The sequence below is a fragment of the Anomaloglossus baeobatrachus genome, chromosome 5 (genome assembly GCF_048569485.1).
Source record: "Anomaloglossus baeobatrachus isolate aAnoBae1 chromosome 5, aAnoBae1.hap1, whole genome shotgun sequence".
Lineage (NCBI taxonomy): Eukaryota > Metazoa > Chordata > Amphibia > Anura > Aromobatidae > Anomaloglossus > Anomaloglossus baeobatrachus.
The window spans coordinates 49127662-49152580 of NC_134357.1; the positions used below are offsets into that span (position 1 = coordinate 49127662).

The 24919-nt window shown below is 43.5% G+C and overlaps 1 protein-coding gene across 1 annotated transcript in view; it reads right to left on the reverse strand.

The window, feature by feature from the left end:
- Window positions 1-24919, reverse strand: part of TCERG1L (transcription elongation regulator 1 like) — a 320959-nt gene that overhangs the window by 15040 nt on the left and 281000 nt on the right. The window contains exon 10 of the mRNA XM_075348474.1: window positions 6354-6477. Coding sequence (XP_075204589.1) covers window positions 6354-6477 — 124 coding nt within the window. The remainder of the gene's footprint in view (window positions 1-6353; window positions 6478-24919) is intronic.

Below are 24919 nucleotides of genomic sequence, written 5' to 3' on the forward strand. Positions count from 1 at the left end.
CAGTTCACCACTGCTTTATCTTACTGTGAGTATTCTAAATTGTGGAGGATATTTAGTCCTCTTTTTGCAGAAAATGCTCCCTGACTTTCCATTGTCCCTGCTGTCAGTATTCATTGTAATAGGTAGCTTTTCTGCTGGATTCATATCTTCCCATTTTGGACCCAGCATGAGCTCGCCTTCCACCCAGCTGCTGATCATTAGTATTCTCTTGGTGCTTAGATACTTTTTTCTTCCCTGGACTGGTGCTGGTGACATTATTCAATTCATTCAAGCTCTGGTTGCAAGCAGGTGGCTTGCTTTCATCTGTAGTTATGTTGCTGAAGCTTTGCTGAACTCCTGTCTGTGTCATCTGTAGATAAGTAGTTCATACTTTTTCCCCTATGTGTCACCTTGTGTCTTCCTTTAGTGTTTATTGGGGTTGACAAAGAGCTCATCCGACCCATTACCTATTTAGGGTTCAGCACTAGGGATACCTAGGGTCAGGTATTTGCCTTGACGGATAGATGTAGAACCTATCTAGGGTGGTGAGGGACCCCAGGGAGAAGCAGTAGGTTTGATCAGGGGACACCATCTCCACTTTCCCTAGACACAGGGGTCTCCTTCCCTGTCTTGGTACGGTACTTCCCTAGACCTAGCGTGACACTTACAATACATTATTGATTTAATACTGCACACAAAAAGGATAGAAAATATATTTAAGTTCCCAATATACGTCTCTTACATTAAAGTTAAATGGATACAAAGAAATAGAAAAAATATATTTAAGGTATACATAATAGAAGATAATTATAGGAGGCTATATGATTATCAGTAAATGTTGCCTTAAGCAGGACCTTCCTCAACCTATCGAGATCTCCAGAACCATATCCCAATATCCTCCCTCTCCGCTGCCCACTATTAACCCATGATATTGTCACTGTTTTCAATATTGTATGTTTGAATTGATAAATGTGGTTAAAATAAATTATTAATATACTATCAAACATTCAAAAATAAAGGTTATGCAAAAAGAAATAAAAAAGAAAATAAGCTGTAATGCTTTACTCTTAATCACCGTCCATATCAATGTTCTTTACAATCCAATATCCTTATTTCTTACACAAAGGTGAGGGATAAATTCTATGGAAAGTCATACCATCGATCAGAGTGTTCAGAGTACGGCGAGAAACCAGATTTCCCTTGGGGAAAACTCTTGCAAACAGTAGAAATTTTGCCCTGCTTGGATTTAAACTTAGGACCCTTGGATTGATACGTAAAAGCGCTAAATGGGAAAACATTGGGACCCTCCGGATATTATGATAAAAAGATAAGAATATCAATGAGAATTTTTTACTGAACAGTTAGTAAATGCCAAAGAAATCTAAAAGGGCCATATTAATAACATAATAAAAATATGGGCATAATTTTAATCATTTAACTGGTGTCATTTACCATAATTGTTTGGATTATTTGGTTTTCCTGTCAGTCATGTGAGTGGTCATATTATGGTTGAATAGATTTGTAGCATAACACAATGGCTTATTCCTTACTAGTGATGAGCGGGCACTACCATGCTCGGGTGCTGAGTATTCATAACTAGTGATGAGCGGGCACTACCATGCTCGGGTGCTCAGTATTCATAACTAGTGATGAGCGGGCACTACCATGCTTGGGTGCTCAGTATTCATAACTAGTGATGAGCGGGCACTACCATGCTCAGGTGCTCAGTATTCATAACTAGTGATGAGCGGGCACTACCATGCTCGGGTGCTCAGTATTCATAACTAGTGATAATCAAATACCTCAAATATTCGGCTATGCCCATATTCGACGAATAGGTCGCCACTATTCGACTATTGGCAACTATTCCAGCTTCCCATAGACTTACATTGCGCATCAAATATTCGCATAGCGGCAACCTATTCGTACAATATTCGCGAAGCTGAATATTGACGAATATTTGTGATATTCAATCATCCCTACTCATAACCAGTGATGAGCGGGCACTACCATGCTCGGGTGCTCGGTACTAGTAACTAGTAATAAGCAAGCACTTTCATGCTCAGGTACTTGGTACTCGTAACTAGTGATGAGCGAGCACTACCATGCTCAGGTGCTTGTAACTAGTGATGAGCGGGCACTACCATGCTCGGGTGCTCAGGTGCTTGTAACTAGTGATGAGCGAGCACTACCATGCTCGGGTGCTCTGTAATCATAACTAGTGATGAGCGAGCACTACCATGATCAGGTGCTCAGTACTCATAACTAGTGAAGAGCGAGCATTACCATGCTCAGGTGCTTGGTACTCGTAACTAGTGATGAGCGAGCACTACCATGCTCAGGTGCTCAGTACTCGTAACTAGTGATGAGCGAGCACTACCATGCTCAGGTGCTCAGTACTCCTAAGTAGTGATGAGCGGGCACTACCATGCTCAGGTGCTCTGTACTCATAACTAGTAATGAGCGGGCACTACCATGCTCAGGTGCTCAGTACTCATAACTAGTGATGAGCGGGCACTACCATGCTCAGGTGCTCTGTACTCGTAACTAGTGATGAGCGAGCACTACCATGCTCAGGTGCTCAGTACTCGTAACTAGTGATGAGCGAGCACTACCATGCTCAGGTGCTCAGTACTCGTAACTAGTGATGAGCGGGCACTACCATGCTCAGGTGCTCAGTACTCGTAACTAGTGATGAGCGGGCACTACCATGCTCAGGTGCTCAGTACTCGTAACTAGTGATGAGCGAGCACTACCATGCTCAGGTGCTCAGTACTCGTAACTAGTGATGAGCGAGCACTACCATGCTCGGGTGCTCAGTACTCGTAACTAGTGATGAGCGAGCACTACCATGCGCAGGTGCTCAGTACTCGTAACTAGTGATGAGCGGGCACTACCATGCTCAGGTGCTCAGTACTCGTAACTAGTGATGAGCGAGCACTACCATGCTCAGGTGCTCAGTACTCGTAACTAGTGATGAGCGGGCACTACCATGCTCAGGTGCTCAGTACTCGTAACTAGTGATGAGCGGGCACTACCATGCTCAGGTGCTCAGTACTCGTAACTAGTGATGAGCGAGCACTACCATGCTCAGGTGCTCAGTACTCGTAACTAGTGATGAGCGAGCACTACCATGCTCGGGTGCTCAGTACTCGTAACTAGTGATGAGCGAGCACTACCATGCACAGGTGCTCAGTACTCGTAACTAGTGATGAGCGGGCACTACCATGCTCAGGTGCTCTGTACTTGTAACTAGTGATGAGCGGGCACTACCATGCTCAGGTGCTCAGTACTCGTAACTAGTGATGAGCAGGCACTACCATGCTCAGGTGCTCAGTACTTGTAACTAGTGATGAGCGGGCACTACCATGCTCAGGTGCTCAGTACTCGTAACTAGTGATGAGCGAGCACTACCATGCTCAGGAGCTCAGTACTCGTAACTAGTGATGAGCGAGCACTACCATGCTCGGGGGCTCAGTACTCGTAACTAGTGATGAGCGAGCACTACCATGCTCAGGTGCTCAGTACTCGTAACTAATGATGAGCGGGCACTACCATGCTCGGGTGCTCAGTACTTGTAACTAGTGATGAGCGGGCACTACCATGCTCAGGTGCTCAGTACTCGTAACTAGTGATGAGCGAGCACTACCATGCTCAGGAGCTCAGTACTCGTAACTAGTGATGAGCGAGCACTACCATGCTCGGGTGCTCAGTACTCGTAACTAGTGATGAGCGAGCACTACCATGCACAGGTGCTCAGTACTCGTAACTAGTGATGAGCGGGCATTACCATGCTCAGGTGCTCTGTACTTGTAACTAGTGATGAGCAGGCACTACCATGCTCAGGTGCTCAGTACTCGTAACTAATGATGAGCAGGCACTACCATGCTCAGGTGCTCAGTACTTGTAACTAGTGATGAGCGGGCACTACCATGCTCAGGTGCTCAGTACTCGTAACTAGTGATGAGCGAGCACTACCATGCTCAGGAGCTCAGTACTCGTAACTAGTGATGAGCGAGCACTACCATGCTCGGGTGCTCAGTACTCGTAACTAGTGATGAGCGGGCACTACCATGCTCGGGTGCTCAGTACTCCTAAGTAGTGATGAGCGAGCACTTGTTCATCCAAGCATATATTTGGTCTGTGTTGTATTCATATGTCTGTACCACATGTGCAAAAATGTATGAAGGGTCAATATTTGCCCTCCCACTTTTCCTCACTACACCCAATCCCCAAATGATTGGTGCCTTGAAGTGCAGATTCTTCTTCATGTAGTGCAGTGACACTTCTGCACTCTGCATAAGCAGAAATTACAAAGCTCAGTATAGTGTAATAATCTTTACCTTTATGATTGCTGCCTATGCAGAGTGCAACAGCCTTTGACAAACCCGTCTCAACTGCTTTACTCTGCATAAACAGCAACCAAGATAACAGAAGATGATGAGGGGAGATAGTTACATTATCTTTAGGGTACTATACAGGACACATCTGTGTGCCTAAGCCTTAGCCCTAAATCTAGGAGAAGAACATTTATTTTACATTTGAGACTAAAGTGCCTTGTGAAAGTATTTGGCCCCCTTGAATTTTTCAACCTGTTCCCACATTTCAGGCTTCAAACATAAAGATAAAAATGTTAATGTTCTGGAGAAGAATCAACAACAAGTGGGACACAATTGTGAAGGTGAACAATATTTATTGCTTATTTTGAACTTTTTTAAAAAAATAAAAAACTGAAAATTGGGGCGTGCAATATTATTCGTCCCCTTTAAGTTAATACTTTGTAGCGCCACCTTTTGCTGCGATTACATCTCTAAGTCGCTTGGGGTATGTGTCTATCAGTTTTGCACATCGAGAGACTGAAATTCTTGCCCATTCTTCCTTTGCAAACAGCTGGAGCTGAGTGAGGTTGGATGGAGGCGTTTGTGAACAGCAGTTTTCAGCTCTTTACACAGATTCTCGATTGGGTTCAGGTCTGGACTGTGACTTGGCCATTCTAACACCTGGATATGTTTATTTGTTAACCATTCCATTGTAGATTTTGCTTTATGTTTGGGATCATTGTCTTGTTGAAAGACAAATCTCTGTCCCAGTCTCAGGTCTTTTGCAAACTCCAACAGGTTTTCTTCAAGTTTGGTCCTGTATTTGGCTCCATCCATCTTCCCATCAATTTTAACCATCTTCCCTGTCCCTGCTGAAGAAAAGCAGGCCCAAACCATGATGCTGCCTCCACCATGTTTGACAGTAAGGATGGTGTGTTCAGGGTGATGAGCTCTATTGCTTTTAAAATAGTTCAATTTTGGTTTCACCTGACCAGAGCACCTTTTTCCACATGTTTGGTGTCTCCCAGGTGACTTGTGGCAAACTTTAAACAACACTTTTTATGTATATCTTTGAGAAATGGCTTTCTTCTTGCCACTCTTCCATAAAGGCCAGATTTGTGCAGTGTACGACTGATTGTTGTCCTATGGACAGACTCTCCCACCTCAGCTGTAGATCTCTGCAGATCATCCAGAGCGATCATGGGCCTCTTGGCTGCATCTCTGATCAGTCTTCTCCTTGTTTGAAATGAAATTTTTGAGGCACGGCCAGGTCTTGGTAGATTTGCAGTGGTATGATACTCCTTTCATTTCAATATGATCGCTTGCACAGTGCTCCTTGGAATGTTTAAAGTTTTGGAAATCTTTTTGTGGCCAAATTCAGCTTTAAACTTCTCCACAACAGTATCACGGACCTGCCTGTTGTGTTCCTTGGTCTTCATGATGCTCTCTGCGCTTTACACAGAACACTGAGACTATCACAGAGCAGGTGCATTTATACGGAGACTTCATTACACACAGGGGGCTTATATTTATCATCAGTCATTTAGGACAACATTGGATCATTCAGAGATCCTCAATGAACTTCTGGAGTGAGTTTGCTGCACTGAAAGTAAAGGGGATGAATAATATTGCACGCCTTGATTTTGAGTTATTTATTTTTTTAAAAAGTTTAAAATAAGCAATAAATTTCTTTCAACTTCACAATTGTGTCCCACTTGTTGTTGATTCTTCACCGTAACATTAACATTTTTATCTTTATGTTTGATGCCTGAAATGTGGGAAAAGGTTGAAAAATTCAAGGGGGCCAAATACTTTCGCAAGGCACTGTATATACCATATGATAGTATGCAGCATCTTTATTGTTTCTACCAACACTTTATTTGTACTGGCGTGAAATTATTTTTAACAAACAGTTATGTGAAATTAAATTAAACAATAGTTTTGCAATTTTTCATATTTGGTTGCCTAGAAGCAGATCTATTTGGCCACCACAAATAATTCAAGCTGGTTCACTTATGAATTAACTAAATCAAGTGGCTACACGAGTGCCCTTACCCCTCTCTCGAGAAGCATGTTCCTAAAGCATGTCATCCTTTCTTCCAAAGGGGGCAATAATTTTAAGGCTGTTGATTTTTCATCTTCCTCTTCCCCTTGCTCTATGGTGTGAGAATCCTCTGTCCTTTAAGAAAAGAAGGAACAAGAATAAAATTGATCAAACCTTCAGATTAGATTGTTTATACATTATTTATACATTTACAAGACCGTTTTAAGATAGGGTCAATAGAACACATAAATCCAAATAGTTTTTCCAATAAGGGCCACCCATGACTGTATATCACATTAGAATATATAAATATTGTACAAAGATTCCAAGAGCAGAGAACTTCTACAAAGATTGGACAATCTTAACCACTCCACCTACCCCTTGCAGAAGTTTATAAAAAGTCAACTAGCATTTCTATCCTCCTCTTCATGGGCTTGGGTCCTATCCATATCTAGTGTTTTCAGTTGACCCTGCACAGTCTGCCATGAAATCTGCCAAAGGCTCTGGCAAGCATGCACTGAACAAGATGACAAACTCAAGGATAAAGTCTGTTTCGCGCATGTGCCTACACTGGGCGTGTCGGTGAATGGGCAGGATTGCAGGCCAGAGAGCACTGTCCTAACTGAAGCCAACTTTGTCAATCAATGAGGGCAGAGGAGCTGAGTAGGCAGAATAGTATGGCCAAGAAATGATGCACCAGACTGTCCACTGTGCACCAAGAGGCTAATTAGCATATCAGATAAAATATTGCTTTTTGAGAAAATAAGCAACTAGTTACTGACAATAGAGGAGTACAATTCTTCTCAAGGAAAGCTGCCGTGCTTGGTTAAGAAAAGAGTTTTGCTCTGTCAGGCTCCCTTTCAACTGATTGACCAGGTTATACAGGAAAAAATAGTTTTATATATATATATATATATATATATATATACATATACACACACACACACACATTCTGACACTTTATAAAAGCTTGAGGAAGACTCTGCGGAGCAGGATCGGTGTCTGTTACACATGTGGCTTTTTGTAGCTTGCCACCTATGAAAGCCACCTGCTTTCATGATATATATATATATATATATATATATATATATATATATATATATATATATATTTATATACATATATATATCCAAAGGAGAAAGAAAGTCGCACTCCAGATGATCACCATATCACTCCGTCTCACTGGACCCGTGGAAGCTAAGTTCTAGCGAAACGGCACGCCGTCGTCCGGCATTGTATGGCTTGTCTCACCCTCCCCACCGCTTGTACCTTCATGTTTCCCCTGCAATAAAGACGGAGTGATATGGTGATCATCTGGAGTGCGACTTTCTTTCTCCTTTGGATTTATCTTGGTCTTCACCGCAAGTCTGCACCATGATCCCTTCCATGGCTCAGTAGGGCTCAAGTAGCTGAAGATGTAGTAACACGCGGAGTAGGTGGTGCACCGGGACTCTTACCTCTTTCATATATATATATATATATATATATATATATATATATATATATATATATATATATGGTGCTTTTGTAAGTAAAGCGTACAGGATTTGCTGAGCAGTAGCGTATTAAAGTAGATTTTGGCACCACCTCTACTATCCATGTTTGAGATGCTGGAAATTAGTTGGTTATTGCATAGAGATAGAATGTGGATGGTTCTTTGCAGTTCTCCAAAACCAAACCATTCTTTTTTAATAACAGCATGTTCAGGAGTAGAGATTAGTGAACCCGAACAGTAAAGTTTGGTTTTCGTACTCAACATGGCCTTTACAAAAAAATCAGTTTTTGAGTTCAGGTGCTTTATGTATGCTAATTGCTAACCACTCAATTGAGCACCGGGGTGCTCAGGTGCTCTCGGTGCTTGGCCCACTGTGAGCCGCTTTCAGTTTATTAGAAAACAGAAAGAAAAGAAAACCCCCGCCTTCCCTCCTTTGGAGAACCGATCTGCCCAATCAGTTACTTCCAATGAGGTTCAGGTCAAGTTGGGTTCCAATCTGAACATTATCTAAAGTCTAAAGATGAGCAAACCTTTGGAGGTTTGGTTCGCCAGCAGCATATGAGCTTAGCTCCCCAGGCTCGAGATTGACCCAAACTCCGGTTGAAGTCACTGATTGGCAGTTTGAGTCTGTGCTCACATACAGCCAGCCATAAGCAGATCACTTCAAAGGGAGGGTAAGCGGGCTTTTTCAAACTTTTGTTTTGATGCACACAACATTGGATCACGCTGTTGTTACCCCAAGTGTGCGCTTTTCAAACACTGCAAGCGGCTCACACCGGGCTGAGCACCAAGCGTACCTGAGCACAGCATTGCTTGCATGAGTTTTGTTCACATGTACACCATCCAATCCCCGATCCTGAACCTTGATTTTTAAATTTGGTGTTAGGTTTGAAAACTGAGCCTCAGGTTTGCTCATCTCTACTAAAGTCTAGCTGAATCCGCCATACTGGAACTTTCACCGATCCACTCATCTTTATTCAGGAGATCAGCAAGAAGCAAAATCTCGATTAAGTTCCTCTGGATTTGTGAACAACAAAATAGTCAATTGTTAGAAGGTGCATGAGAGCCCTCTGACTAACCAACAAAATTATGCACTGCTTAAGCACATGAGTGGTGGTGTGTTTGGAAAAGCCATAACACCCTACGATCTAATCCCAGAAACCCCTTTAAATAATAAAGTTCCTCCTCTAAATCATACAGATTTTAACTATTATTATGTGGCACATAAAACATTTTTTTGCCCTCCCTCCGGTAGACAATGTTATTGTATTTGTCTTATTTGCAATGCTTTGGGTCAGCCAACCAAGTGAAATAGTTTTACCAGTCGGTATGAGCCACTTTAAGAGGTGGTGAAGCTTTACGAGGTGGCGTGGTATTTTTATGTAATCCATAAAAGGTTGTAACTTTAGTGGGCTCCAGAGGTCCGGCTCAGCTGCCTCGCTCACTTTTCTGAATAGAAATGAGGAATCACTCCAGCTTCACTTTCCATATATTATTCATGGATTTGCAGCCACAAAAGAATGATACAGTATAGGATGTACTGTGCTCTGATTCAGGAACCAAGCTTTATTCAACCATAGGCCCATTCATCAAGCGCAGCTGTCAGAAGAACTCCTTACTGGGAAATTTATGTCCATAAAAATTGGCAAATCAATAATTCTGCTTTTTATGTTATTATTTACAATTGTTAGGCTGGAATTCCCTTGAAAGTGGATCTGGACAGATTGGCTGCTTATGTGTGGTGCAATATGCAAGGGCAGAAATAGAAAACAAATATTAATCAATATAGTGAGGCTTAAATGGTCACTGTTGTTGCTACAAAGTTTGCATAAATCAATAGTACGGGCGAATAAAAGAAACCTTGTATTATATCTTAGGAGAGAAGTTTGCTTCATTTTCCACTTATGACTAGTGATGGGCAGACCCGCACTGTAAAGGGTGCTTTACACGTTGCGACATAGCTAGCGATTGCTAGCGATGTCATGCGCGATAGCACCCGCCCCCGTCGTACATGCGACATGTGGTGATCGCTGCCGTAGCGAACATTATCGCTACTGCAGCGTCACACGCTCATACCTGTTTAGCGACGTTGCTGTGACCGCCGAACAAGCCCTCCTTCAAGGGGGAGGTGCGTTCAGCGTCACAGCGTCGTCACAGCGTCGTCACTAAGCAGCCGCCCAATAGCAGACGAGGGCGCCCAATAGCAGACGAGGGGCAGAGATGAGTGGCCGGAACATGCCGCCCACCTCCTTCCTTCTTCATTGCCGATGGACGCAGCAGGTAAGGAGATGTTCGACTCTCCTGCGGTGTCACACATAGAGATGTGTGACGCCGCAGAAACGAGGAACAACCTGCAGCATGCCCCACCACTGATATTTTGTAAAGGAGCGACGTGTCAATGATCACCGATTTTTGCCATTTTTTCAATCGTTGAACGTCGCTCCTAGCTGTTACATGCTGCGATGTCGCTAACGGCGCCGGATCTGCGTCACAACCACCGTGCCCCGACGATATATCGTTATCGATGTCGCAGCGTGTAAAGCACCCTTAAAAGTCTGCATCCGCGTGGTTTCAAACTTACCCGACTGCCTGAGATTCCGGGTGTTTGATCAAGATCTGGCAACTTGGGGAATAAAAAAAAATAAAGGAAAAACAAAGAAAATAAGAATGAAGCAAGCCCTGCCTCGCACTCCCCGACCCCTGGCCAACACTGTTATAGGGCTGGTGGGGTGTGGGGCATGGCCCCAAACTTTAAGCCAGAGTGCTTCAGGTCAACAAAGATCATACCATGGGAATCCGGGTATGACCCCCGGAGTCTGTAGAGATCGGACATGTTTTTGGTCTCTCCAGGCTCAGATGTCATAGCAGAGCCAGGACCGTCCTCGGGCATTATGTGGATTACGGTGGATCTTCAAGGGTCTTTTGAGGGTTAATAAAGACGGGAAAGAGGGTGCTGTATTTTATTTCAAATAAAGGATTTTTCTCGGTGGTTGAGTTAATTTCTTTTGACTTATATGATTAGTGATCGGGGAACTCTCATAGACCTCTACCTGACTTATGTGGGGACCAGAATCTGGCCTGGAACCGGATTTAAAAAAAACCCCAGATAACATAAACCTGCCGGTCCCAGTTCTCTGCGAGTCTGCTCATCACTACTTATCAGCCACTTTTTCATCTCTACATTCCAAAATGCATTCAATCTAAAAACTGTTAGACTTGGTCATGACAAGGACTGCTAGCTCTCTGAGGGATCATTATAGCCGCCGACTGAAATCTATGAAGAGAGGAGGAAGGGATCTTATCCTAGTGCAGGATTTACAGCTACATAGCTAAGTACTGCTGTATAATGTCATCTGCTATTTCTGAACATGTACTACATATAGACTAGACTAAAGGGTCTTAATACACTGATGAGCAAAAGCGCTCTATATCTCACCATCCACTACAGCCTCGAATGTGAGCCTACCATCATTTTATAGACAATCATCTTGGCTCATACATTAGTTTGATTTGTAAATATTTAGCATCTGATTATTTATGCAGATTATTTTCATGTTACTGCATTGTTACTTGTTTGCTCCTAAAAATCAAAATTTTAATATTATTTTGTTAGTATTTTGTAAATCCACCTTTGTCTTTTAACACTGCCTGAATCCTTCTGGGCATTCTCTCCATCAGAATCAAGCATGTTTCGACCAAAATCCCAGGTCCCTTCTACATGTTCCCAATGTTGGTGCATACTGGTCGGTTCACTTGGGTATGTACACAGCTTTTTCTTCAATTCTATCTATAAGTATTCGCATGGGTTCGAATGGGTTGAGGTCTGGGGACCAGCATATCTACTTTATTGTCGTTGGACCATTTCATCTCCAATCTCTACGTATGCTTCGGGTTGTTGTGCTGCTGGAACACTATGTCATCCTTTTTATACCCATAGTAATTGAGTGAACAAACTAACTCGCTATATAGGATACTCACAGATAGCTCAGCATTGAGACCACCATCAATCCTGGTTACGTATCCAACGCCTTTTGCTGTGAAATAACCCCATATCATCAGGCTTCCTCCACCAAGCTTGACAGCTTCTTTATTTTCTTAATCCATTAGCCCATTTTCCTTTGTTTCTGACTGGATGTCTGCCTCTTGGCTTTTGAATGGATGGAAGGCTTCAGTTTGTACTCTTCCAACAGTCATGGCCAAGAGACCGCTATCGATGAGCTGCATGATGCGGTTTGTCTTCTTCATGGCTACTCCTTGATTCGAACCAGTGACCTGGCAATCAACCTACTAACACATTGAGCTAGTAGGGAATGTGAGAATAGGTTGTAATTTGTAGTATACAGGAAGAAAAAGATTTTTCCACCATTAGTTACAAAACAGTAACAATGCAGTGACGTGACAAAAATCTTTATAACTAATCATATGCTAAATAGTTGAAAATGAAATTTATAGATGAGATAGCCAAGATGATTGTCTATAAAATGAAGGTCGTCTCACATTTGAAATTGTAGTGATAGGTAAGATATGGAGCCTGAAAGTCAAAATTTCAAAACATTATTTGCCTTTTACTCATCACTGTATGTCTCTACGTGTATAGGAATCATCAAAGCAACTTGCCACCAGTAGAAATCAGCAATTTGCTTTGAGGCAAGTTTAATTAGACTTAAAGGGGTATCCTATCTCCAAGATTGTATCCCAATATGTAGTAGGTTTAATAATAATAATAATAATAATAATAATAATAATAATAATAATAATAGCAGCAACAACCAATTAGAAATGTAGTATAGCTCTCCTGATATAGCCATGTCTCTTACTTCATGTGCAGGGCCTTGTAGTAGTTTAGGTAGCCATGGTTACAACCATAAGCAACTAACTTACTGTCACTATGAGTGGACGTAACCATGGATATCTAAGCTGCAATGCCCTGCACATGAGGTAAGAGACATGGATATATCAGGAAAAATATACTACATTTCTAAGTGGAGATATTTGCTAATAATATTATTATTATTATACCTACTACATAAAGGGATAGCATCTTGGACATGGGAATACCCCTTTAAATTTTATTAAAAAAAAAATCACATTTCGTTGGACATTTTTTGTGGGGTTCAAAAGGACTGAGAAGAGATTTAAAAAATAATATAATAAAAATACTCATGCAGTCCTCACTGGTCCTCTTTGGTCTAGTCAATGATGTTATCTTCAATGGTCCTTTTTGGTGTCTTCTGGCATGTTTGGTGTCTACTGCACTGAATAAACCTCACAATGACATGACATGTGCCTTTCCACATTATAATGTCCTGGCCTTGTCAGTGAAAAAGATGCCAAAGAGTCCAGAAGACACTAAAGATTCTGGCAGCTGGAAGAAGCTGCAGATGGCTCAGTGAAGACTGCATCAATAACTGGACTGAAGACGGTGTCAGATTGGAACAGAGATGCCTGGAAAGATGGGTGAGGCTCAGGTGAGTATATACAGTACAGACCAAAAGTTTGGACACACCTTCTCATTCAAAGAGACGCAGATAAGGTGAACGGATGGACTCTACATGGCTGGTTCCCACCGTGAAGCATGGAGGAGGAGGTGTGATGGTGTGGGGGTGCTTTTCTGGTGACACTGTTGGGGATTTATTCAAAATTGAAGGCATTCTGAACCAGCATGGCTACTACAGCGGCGTGCTATTCCATCCGGTTTGCGTTCAGTTGAACCATCATTTATTTTTCAACAGGACAATGACCCCAAACACACCTCCAGGCTGTGTAAGGGCTATTTGACTAAGAAGGAGAGTTATGTGGTGCTACGCCAGATAACCTGGCCTCCACAGTCACTAGACCTGAACCCAATCGAGATGGTTTGGGGTGAGCTGGACCGCAGAGTGAAGGCAAAAGGGCCAACAAGTGCTAAGCATCTCTGGGAACTCCTTCAAGACTGTTGGAAAACCATTTCTGGTGACTACCTCTTGAAGCTCATCAAGAGAATGCCAAGAGTGTGCAAAGAAGTAATGAAAGCAAAAGGTGGCTACTTTGAAGAACCTAGAATATAAGACATATTATCAGTTGTTTCACACTTTTTTGTTAAGTATTTCATTCCACATGTGTTAATTCATAGTTTTGATGTCTTCAATGTGAATCTACGATTTTCAGTGTCATGAAAATAAGGAAAATTCTTTGAATGAGAAGGTGTGTCCAAACTTTTGGTCTGTACTGTATCTCTTGGACAAAGTGATGCAAATCTGATTTTTAATTTTGAAAAATTCGCTCATCAGTTGTCTCTACACATTAGTTCTGGAAAATAACTAAAAAATAAAAATAGAGTTTGCAGAGGAGAAACTGATTAAAAATGTAGGGTGGAAGTCGCATAATGATCGGGAATTATATAATCCCTTAGATATACATCAGAGTGTATTCTGAGATATCACCGAAAATGACAGGTACGCTTTAAGCCAAATATTTGTGATAAATTGGTCAATTTTAAACTCTCTTTTTACCATTACAGGAGAATTCTCGTGCACACCCAGGGGATGAAATCCCTTTCTCATCTCACCTAGGTCACAGCTGAGAGTTTTCTTAAACCTAAAACTGGTAATCTCTTACGAGCATAATGCATCAGTTGCACAATTATGTGTCAATGAAAGTAAAAAGACCTTGAATCCAGACTGTTAGGTTCAAAGGATTTTTTAGACCTGAAGCAAATACACATTTGTGAAAACATCTAGATTTTGTAAGAAAAGAATTTCCGTTCAAACAGAAATCTTGAAAATGACAAGAACTTTAACTCACATGGGTAAGACCCTTACTGACCTCAAAAAGGCATTCAATTTGGTGTAAGGGCTATTAGCATAAATAGTATATGCAACTTTTTTGCATAAGTTATGGCAATTTTGTCAAAATTGGTTTGGCTTAGCAAAAGGACAATTGTGCCTCAAGTCTACGCTAGATAGCTGGCATAGATTTCATTTTCTGGGACACTAAAAGCCCCAAAATACACAAAAATGTATTAAGAGACTTGCAACTCTTACTAAATTTGTTGCACCTTACTCCAGTTGGCTGTTGGTTTAAGACTTGCTAACGAAACACCAGTTTTGATAAATTTCCTTCTTTCCATCCTATGGGTTAGGAAGCTGCAAAATGTTCCTTCCTCTGATAAAGATTTAGAAGGAATCTTTCAGCAGGATTTCACCCTCCAGAATGTATATGTGCATGTAGCTCTTTCAAAGCCAAGTCCAGCGTGGGTGAGCTGCTGTTCCATGATGTCCTGACACTCTACATTAAAATATTGTCCCTGACTGAATATGGTGTTCAGTGTGGTGGGGTGTAGTGGGTCCTCCCATATTATTATGCCCAGCACAGATAAAGCATATAGCTACAGGCTGCAGACCTCAGCCATGTGCTTATCTTGGCTGTGTATCGAAATAAGAGAAACCGCAAGCAGCTTTTTAATTTTAATTATTTAAATAAATAATTAAAAAAGATGGCGTGCAGCCCCCCCCCCCCCATTTTGATATCCTGCTATTCTCAGGCTGGGGAGACCCATGCTTATTGGGCCCCCCAGCCTAAAAATAGCTGCCTGCAGCCGTCCAGGATTGTCACACCCATTAGATGCGACAATCCCAGCACTTCACTCGGCTTATCTCGGTTGCCCTGGTGCAGTGGCAATCGATGTGATAAGGGGTTAATAACCGCTCACAATGACAACTAAGCCCTAGATTAGTAATGGCAAGAGTCTATGAGACCCCCCTTAACTAATCTGTAAGTGAAAATCAACACAAACACCAAAAAATCCTTTCTTTGAAATATAATACAAAAAAAACCCCTCTTTCACCACTTTCATTAGCCCCAAAACACTCAGGTCACACGTAATCCACATGCGGTCCCACAACGATTCCAGCTCTGCTACATCTGAAATGACAGTGAGAGGGCAAAGAACATGACCACCCGCTATGAGCTTCAGGCAGAGAATATCTGAGCCACGCAATGAGCAGTGACAACACTCAGGTTATTTGCGGTCATAGCTGGAGGTTCCCATGGCCTCCATCTGTGACCTTAGGTGAGGTCACTGAGTTCACAGACCTGCATCTCCTGCCGTTGGTTTCTGGGCTTACATGCATTGGCCAATACATAAACTAAATATCTCTCTTTTGCAGTAATGCAGTGCTATATTTTCCCTTGTACATTTTTGGCTTTTCAGTGTGAAGCTGTATGCATTTTATAGTTACTATGTTTTTTCGGCTAGCACCTGTTCACATTTGTTGCATGCATGTGCAGGTCAGTTTTTTGGATATTTGTAGTGAGTATCTTTTTGACTGAGCACTCAGCCCTAAGACCTGGCTGTGTTCATAACCATTATAGCAGGAGCCTAGCTGCCCATTAATTGAGGTTTGTAGTCCAAATAGTGACATTTAGCCCAGATATGGATGTTTTTAACCTAGATAGTGGCATTTAAGTTAGGTCCCCGGATTACAGAGATATACCTTGCCGTTGGTTTCCGGGCTTACATGCATTGGCCAATACATAAACTAAATATCTTTCTTTTGCAGTAATGCAGTGCCATATTTCCCCTTGTGCATTTTTGGCTTTTCAGTGTGCACTGTATGTATTTTATAGTTACTATGTTTTTTCGGCTAGCACCTGTTCACATTTGTTGGATGTGCAGGTCAGTTTTTTGGATATTTGTTGTGACCTTAGGTGAGGTCACTGAGTTCACAGACCTGCATCTCCTGGCAGAAAACCATGTTTTTTGCCAAGAGATGCTAAGTTTGTGCTGACATTTTTATACCATATTCCTGCACCTAATCTACACCCCCTGGCAAAAAAAAAAAATGCATCAAAACCACTTGCGGTATGATGTGGCAGTGATGCAATATTTTTTTTTTACCAGAAGATGCAGATTTGGTGCAGGAATATGGTGTAAAAAGTTCCCCACCAAATCTGCATCTCTTGGTAAAAAAATGCAAAAATGCACAAACACGGTTTTGATGCAGTTTTGCTTCAGTTTTCTGCCAGGAGGTGCAAATTTGGTGCTGAAATATATGCACCAAATTCCAGCACTGAATTTACACCTCCTGGCAGAAAAACTGCACCGTAATGGCACTAAAACTGTTTTTGCACATTTTTTTTGCCAAAAGATACATATTAGTTGCTGAAATTTTTATACCATATTCCTGCACCCAATCTACACCCTCTGGCAAAAAAAGATGCATCAAAACTGCATGTGGCAAATTTTTGCCAGGAGGTGTAGATTGGGTGCAGGAATATGGTGTAAAAATTTCAGCACTGAATATGCATCTTTTGGCAAAAGAAAATTGCAATTTTCTGCAGGAAGAAAGATTTCACAGCTGACCTTACTCCTATCTCACAATGATCTTTGGTGATTAGATGTTTCAATTCAAACTAAAAAGTCAGAAATTGTTAATTACTGATAATGTATGTGTGGAGCTCCTGAAATAACAGGAAGTTAGATTCTAAAAAAGCCTCAATGGCCAGTGTGAAAATTGTAAGATTTCTCATTTCTATTTTCAATAAAGATTATAATATGGAAAAAAAATCTCCAAAATCTTTAAAAAATATAAACAATTTAAAGATGAAATTTCCTGAAGACACATTCTCCCATTGTTCTATGGGCTTCAGATGTAGCAGAGCTGGAATCATCATAGAACCTCTTGTGGCTTACGTCAGACGTGGATGTTTTGGGGGTTAATAAATTGGGGAAAGAGGGTTTTTTGTATTTTACTTCAAATAATAGATTTTTTAGTGTTTGTGTTTATTTCTTTTCAATTCAAGATTAGTAATGGGGAATCTCATAAATGCCTCCCATTACTAACCTAGGGCTTAGTAGCAGCTGTGGGCTGCCATTAACCCCTTATTACCCTGATTGCCATCACACCAGGGCAATTGGGATGAGTCGGGAAAAGTTATGGGATTGTCACATCTATTGGATGCGATAATCCTGGGCGGCTGCAGGCTGCTATTTTTAAGCTGGGGGGCCAAATAACCATGGGTTCCCCCAGCCTGAGAATACTAGCCCCCAGCTATTCGGCTTTATCTTGGCTGGGTATCAAAATTTGGGGGAACCGCACAGTTTTTTAAAAAATAAAATTATATATATATACACAAACAATTTTTAAAAAGCTGCCTGTGGTTCCTCTTATTTTGATACACAGCCAAGATAAGCGCATGGCTGGGGCCTGCAGCCTGTAGCCGTATGCTTTATCTGTGCTGGATGCCATAATATGGAGGAAATCTATGCCAATTTTTTTAAAATTTACTTTTACACCACAATAGGGTCACGATAAGCAGTCAGACATGCTGTCACACAGGGTGTGGGGGGTGTCTCACTGCAACCGATCACAGATGCCAGCTCTGCCAGTAGGCAGGGGAAGCAGTGAATATGACTGAGCAATAATGAGCGGACGCAGAAGGGAAGGAGCGGCCTGGAAGCAGTTACAGACTCGGTAATTATAGCGCGCTTATCCACCTATCTCTTCTAACTAGAGTTGAGCGCGGTTCGTGGTTCGCGGTTCGTGTGATTTTGGGGGTGTTCTAGATCGAACTAGAACTCGAGCTTTTTGCTAAAAGTTCGGCAGCTCGAGTTACGTTCGAGAACGGTTCTATCAGCCAAAGCGTGGCTTTTTACAGCTACAGTGTGCAGGGAGCCATCGCTGGCAGCCTGCGGTAAGCTGGTAACCAAGATAAATATCGGGTATCCAAGCAAAGCGCTTTGGTTAGTAACCCGATATTTACCCTGGTTACGTGTGCAGGGAGCCGACACTTCCCCGCTCGGCTCCGCCTCCTCCTGCACTTGGCATGAACACACACACTCACACTCACCTGTCCCCAGCCATGCAGTCCCCGACACTGACGTCTTCAGCGCCACATGGCCCCACTAGGCTCCACCCACTTTGCACTCTGCCACCCGCACACATGGCCCCGCTAGGCTCCACCCACTTCACACTCCGCCACGCGCACACATGGCCCCGCTAGGCTCCACCCACTTCGCACTCCGCCGCCCGCACACATGGCCCTGCTAGGCTCCACCCACTTTGCACTCTGACACCCGCACACATGGCCCTGCTAGGCTCCACCCACTTTGCACTCCCCCGCCCGCACACATGGCCCCGCTAGGCTCCACCCACTTTGCACTCCGACACCCGCACACATGGCCCTGCTAGGCTCCACCCACTTTGCACTCCCCCGCCCGCACACATGGCCCTACTTGGCTCCACCCACCTCGCACGCCACACACATTACCCCGCTCGGCTTACCTGCAGTGATGAAGTCCTGCCCTCCCGACCTCAGCGCTGTCACAGTCCTCCATGGCTGCCGCTTCACATCTCATCTCGCTGCGAAGCCGAGACTGTCACTAGCGGTGATGTCACAGACTCCCGCGATACTTGGCTGTAAAGTCGGTGGTCATTGAAGTCAGTGACAGGTCTGCTATCAGCAGTGCAGGAGATCGTCACCGCAGGTAATGTACCTCGTTGACAGCAGCACTTGTCATGCCCTGCAGTGACCTGGGCTGACCTATTGATGTTAGCTCAGTTCACTGCATTGCTCTCCCAGCCAATGGGGAACATTCTGTTCTTCATTGACTGGGACAGTGACTATGGTATGAATCGTCTAATAAAATGGTGAAAGAGGGAATGTGTTGAGGAGTGTTTTTTTAAATAAAAATGTGTTTGTCGTCTATTTTTTTTTTATTACTGACTTGGTTTGTGATGTCGGGTATCTGATAGACGCCTGACATCACTTACCCCAGGTGACATTACACATCTGGTATTAACCCCATATATTACCCCATTTGCCACCACACCAGGGCACGGTATGAGCTGGGGCGAAGCACCAGGATTGGCGCATCTAATGGATGCTCCACTTCTGGGGCGGCTGCGGCCTGCTATTTTTAGGCTGGGGAGAGTCCAATAACCATGGACCTCGCTAGTCTGAGAATATCAGACCCCAGCTGTCTGCTTTACCTTGGCTTGTGATCCAATTTTGGGGGGACCCCCACGTGTTTTTTTTTTAATTATTTAATTTAAAATAACAGCATGGGGTGCCCTCAGTTTTGGATTACCAGCCAAGGTGAAGCTGCTAGCTGTGGTCTGCAGGGTGCAGCCGTCTGCTTTACCCTAGCTGACTATCAAAAATAGGGATCAAAATGCTGTGGAGAGAAAAGCGCACATAGGGTCTTATCTGGCAATCAATGCAGGCTTAGAAAATGAAAAACAGGTGCTCACCTATGGAAGTTGTGACAGGCACAACTCCTATGTATGCAGAAAATGGTCAAGCAGCAGCCCCGATAATGCAACAGGGAATCATGAATGGATAAGAAAGTCGGGTTTAACACTGCGCTAAAACCATGAAGCCAAACGATGTGATGAATTCTTTGCTATATTTTCTTTATTTAGGCCAAGTCTACGCGTTTCAAAGGCATGTCCGCCTTCTTCATCAGGACAAAGGAAAAAACAGCATGATACCAATTGCTACTTGGGGATACATATATATTGAAAAAGAGGCTCCACACCTACACAGGTGATGTCAGCCAGGGAGTGACTGAACATCACGTGTATGAAAGACAGAAAGCAGTGGAGAAAAAAAAAAAAAAATGAAAGAAACAGAAAGAAGAAAAAAAGAGAAAAAAAAGGAATTGGAAGGGGTTAAAACAGAGAGGTGTACACATATAAAGCAAATATTTTTTTACATATATTTTTTTACAGATATATGTGTACACCTCTCTGTTTTAACCCCTTCCAATTCCTTTTTTTTCTCTTTTTTTCTTCTTTCTGTTTCTTTAATTTTTTTTTTTTTTTCTCCACTGCTTTCTGTCTTTCATACACGTGATGTTCAGTCACTCCCTGGCTGACATCACCTGTGTAGGTGTGGAGCCTCTTTTTCAATATATATGTATCCCCAAGTAGCAATTGGTATCATGCTGTTTTTTCCTTTGTCCTGATGAAGAAGGCGGATATGCCTTTGAAACGCGTAGACTTGGCCTAAATAAAGAAAATATAGCAAAGAATTCATCACATCGTTTGGCTTCATGGTTTTAGCGCAGTGCTAAACCCGACTTTCTTATCCATTCATGATTCCCTATCAAAAATAGGGGGAACCCCACGTCATTTTTTTTTTAAATTTATTGATTTATTTTGGTAAATACAAGGCTAAGCACCCCTTAGTGCCACATGAAAGGCACCAAAGGGTGCAAAAGTACAAAATGCAGGAGACTGGGACATTATGTGTCTTTCTGCCATTATAATGACAGAAAAGACTGATATGAAGTGTACAAGCACAGGAAAATCACCAGAGCGCTCTATGCTGTGAAAGGCAGTAGAAAATGGCACTGGAGTGAACATGTGACCGCCTCATGTAGGATGAAGCTATGGATCCTGGGTAAATGTTATGTATTTTCCCTCCTTCAGTTCTTTTGCAGCATGCAAAAAAAACGGAAGGCACACGGATGACAATCGGATGACATACGGATCGTATACGGAACGGAAACAGATGCCACACGGATGCACCCATGAAAAAAACGGACAGTCTTTTGCGGACTGCAAAAACGGATCGGTCGTGTGAATGTAGGCTTATTCTAATCTGCCGTTTATAAACAGTAGGCGGAAATAAGTAGAGATGAGCGAACCGGCCGCAGTTCGGCTCGAGTTCGGTTCGTCGAACGGAGGTCCCGTTCGAGTTCGGTTCGTCGAACGTTCGACGAACCGAACTCGAACCGCATAGGAAACAATGGCAGGCAATCACAAACACAGAAAAACACCTAGAAAACACCCTCAAAGGTGTCCAAAAGGTGACAAACAACTCACAACACAACACAAACACATGGGAAAGTAACAAGGACATATACTCATGCGAAAACAAAAGAGCTGGACAAGGAAAAAGAGGAGGACACACAGATATAGGCATGGCACACCCTTCTAAAATCATGTAAAACACCGCAAGGTGACTCCAAGTGGAGTTCTCCCTTTTTTCCAAAAATTGGGCCACAAACACACCCACCCCTTCAGTGGCAGCACTTGTACCCCAGTTGTACACTTCACAGCTAGATATGCATCAAGCACATTCAAAAATACGCCATTCTTAACCGTCCCCAGGATTACACCGGGGTAGGTAGCAAAGTCTTTGCTGAACCATGACTTGTTCATCTTGGTTCCTTTAAAAAAACAATGTAAGCAAGGGTTACTCCAAGCGAAGTCTCCCTTTTTTCAAAAAATTGTGCCCCACACACACTCACCCCTTCAGTGGTAGCAGTTGTGCCCTAGTTGTACACTTCACAGCTAGATTTGCATCAAGCACATTCAAAAATACACCATTCTTAACCGTCCCCAGGATGACATCAGGGTAGGTAGCAAAGTCTTTGCTGAACCATGACTTGTTCATCTTGGCTCCTATTAAAAAACAATGTAAGCAAGGGTTACTCCAAGCGGAGTCTCCCTTTTTGCAAAAAATTGGGCCACACAGACACCCACCCATTCAGTGGCAGCACTTGTGCCCTAGTTGCAAACAGGATGTTTTGATTTGCATCAAGCACATTCAAAAATACGCCATTCTTAACCGTCCCCAGGATGACACCGGGATAGGTAGCAAAGTCTTTCCTGATCCCAGCTCTGTTCATCTTGGCTCATTTTAAAAAACACAGCAAGCAAGGGTTACTTCAAGCGGAGCCTCCCTTTTTTCAAAAAATTGGGCCACACAGACACCTTATCAGTGGCAGCACTTGTGCCCTAGTTGCAAACAGGATGTTTTGATTTGCATCAAGCACATTCCAAATCCACAAGCCTTTACTCTCCCCAGGATGACACAGGGGTAGTAAATTCCTTGTGGATCCATGACGTGTTCATTTTGATGAACGTTAGTCTGTCCACATTGTCACTGGACAGACGTGTGCGCTTATCTGTCAGCACACACCCAGCAGCACTGAAGACACGTTCAGACACAACGCTGGCAGCTGGACACGACAAAATCTCCAAGGCGTAAGTTGAGAGCTCTGGACATTTTTCAAGATTTCAAGCCCAAAATGAGCAAGGCTCCATTTGCAAAGTCATGGCATCGATATTCATTTGGAGATACTCCTGTATCATCCTCTCCAGCCGTTGACTATGAGTCAGACTTGTTGTCTCTGGTGGCCTTGCAAAGGAGGGTCTAAAAAAATCTAAAAAAATTATGAAAAGATTCCATAAAATTGCTGTTTCCAGCACCAGATACAGTCCTACTGGTACGGGTAGACTGTTGAAGATGACGAGACCGTCCCATGTTTGTCAAGTTACAACTGGGAGATTCACTCCCTGCACCTGCACGGTTGTTTGGTGGAAAAGCCGAGCTAAGATCGAGTAACAGCTTCTGCTGATACTCCTGCATACGTGCGTCCCTTTCTATGGCTGGAATTATGTCACAAAATTTGGACTTGTACCGGGGATCTAATAGTGTGGCAAGCCAGTAGTCATCATCACTTCTAATTTTGACAATACGAGTGTCATGTTGTAGGTAGTGCAGCAAGAAGGCGCTCATGTGTCTTGCGCAGCCATGCGGACCAAGTCCACGTTGTGTTTGTGGCATAGAGGTGCTAACCGTTCTTTCTTCCTCTGACATCTCCCCCCAACCTCTTTCAACTGAAATTTGACCAAGGTCTCCCTCATCCGCTGAGTCTTCCATGTACATGGACAGTTCGTCCTCCATTTCTTCATGTTCTCCTGCACCTTCCTCAACATTTCGCCTGCTACCATGCGCCCTTGTTGATCCCTGTCCCCCATGGTCCCATGCCTGCCGCGTTGGTGATGATGAACGTCTGGACCTTGGTGATGTTGTTATGTCTTGTGCATATGAATCCTCCTGTAGTTCCTCCCCTTCTTGTTGTCTCACCCCCTGACTCCGAATAGTGTTTAGCGTGTGCTCCAGCATGTAAATGACTGGAATCGTCATGCTGATAATGGCATTGTCAGCGCTAAACATATTCGTCGCCATGTCGAAACTGTGCAGAAGGGTGCATAGGTCCTTGATCTGAGACCACTCCATCAGGGTGATCTGCCCCACCTCTGCATCTCGTTGGCCCAGGCTATACGTCATGACGTATTGCACCAGTGCTCGGCGGTGCTGCCACAGTCGCTGTAACATGTGGAGAGTCGAATTCCAGCGTGTCGGCACATCGCATTTCAGGCGATGAACCGACAGGCCGAAAGACTTCTGGAGCGATGCAAGTCGCTCAGCTGCGGCGGTTGAACGGCGGAAGTGAGCAGACAGTTTTCGTGCCCTGGTCAGAAGGCCATCTAGGCCGGGATAGTGTGTTAAAAATTGCTGGACAACAAGGTTCAACACGTGAGCCATACAAGGCACGTGTGTCACCTTGCCCAGGCGAAGGGCCGCACCCAGGTTTGCAGCATTGTCGCACACGGCCTTACCAGGCTGTAGGTTGAGTGGAGACAACCATTTATTAAACTCCGTCTCCAGAGCTGCCCACAACTCAGCCGCTGTGTGACTCCTATTTCCAAGACATGTCAAGCTAAAGACCGCCTGATGCCGTTGCGCTCTGCTGCCAGCATAGTAATGAGGGGTGCGTGATTCCTTCTGCACAGTGAGAACGCTGGTGGCCTGACTAGGCAGGCTTGGGGCGGAGGTGGAGGACCCAGATGAGGTGGAGGAGGCAGAAGCAGTGGCGGAACTTGGACAGACAGAGGATTGACACACAAGTCGTGGGGACGGCAAGACTTGTGCAGCAGACCCTTCACCATCTATCACCATAGTTACCCAGTGCCCAGTCAGCGACATGTAACGTCCCTGTCCATGCTTACTGGTCCAAGTATCGGTGGTGAAATGCACCCGTTCACACACAGAGTTTCTCAAGGAATCGGTGATGTTGTGTGCGACATGCTGGTGTAGCGCGGGCACACCTTTCTTAGAGAAGTAGTGGCGACTGGGCATCTGGTACTGGGGCACAGCGACAGACATAAGGTCTCTAAAATCCTGTGTGTCCACCAGGCGGAAAGGCAGCATTTTGGTAGCCAAGAGCTTACAGAGGGATAAAGTCAACCTCTTAGCTTTGTCATGGGTCGCAGGAAGTGGCCTTTTATTTGACCACATCTG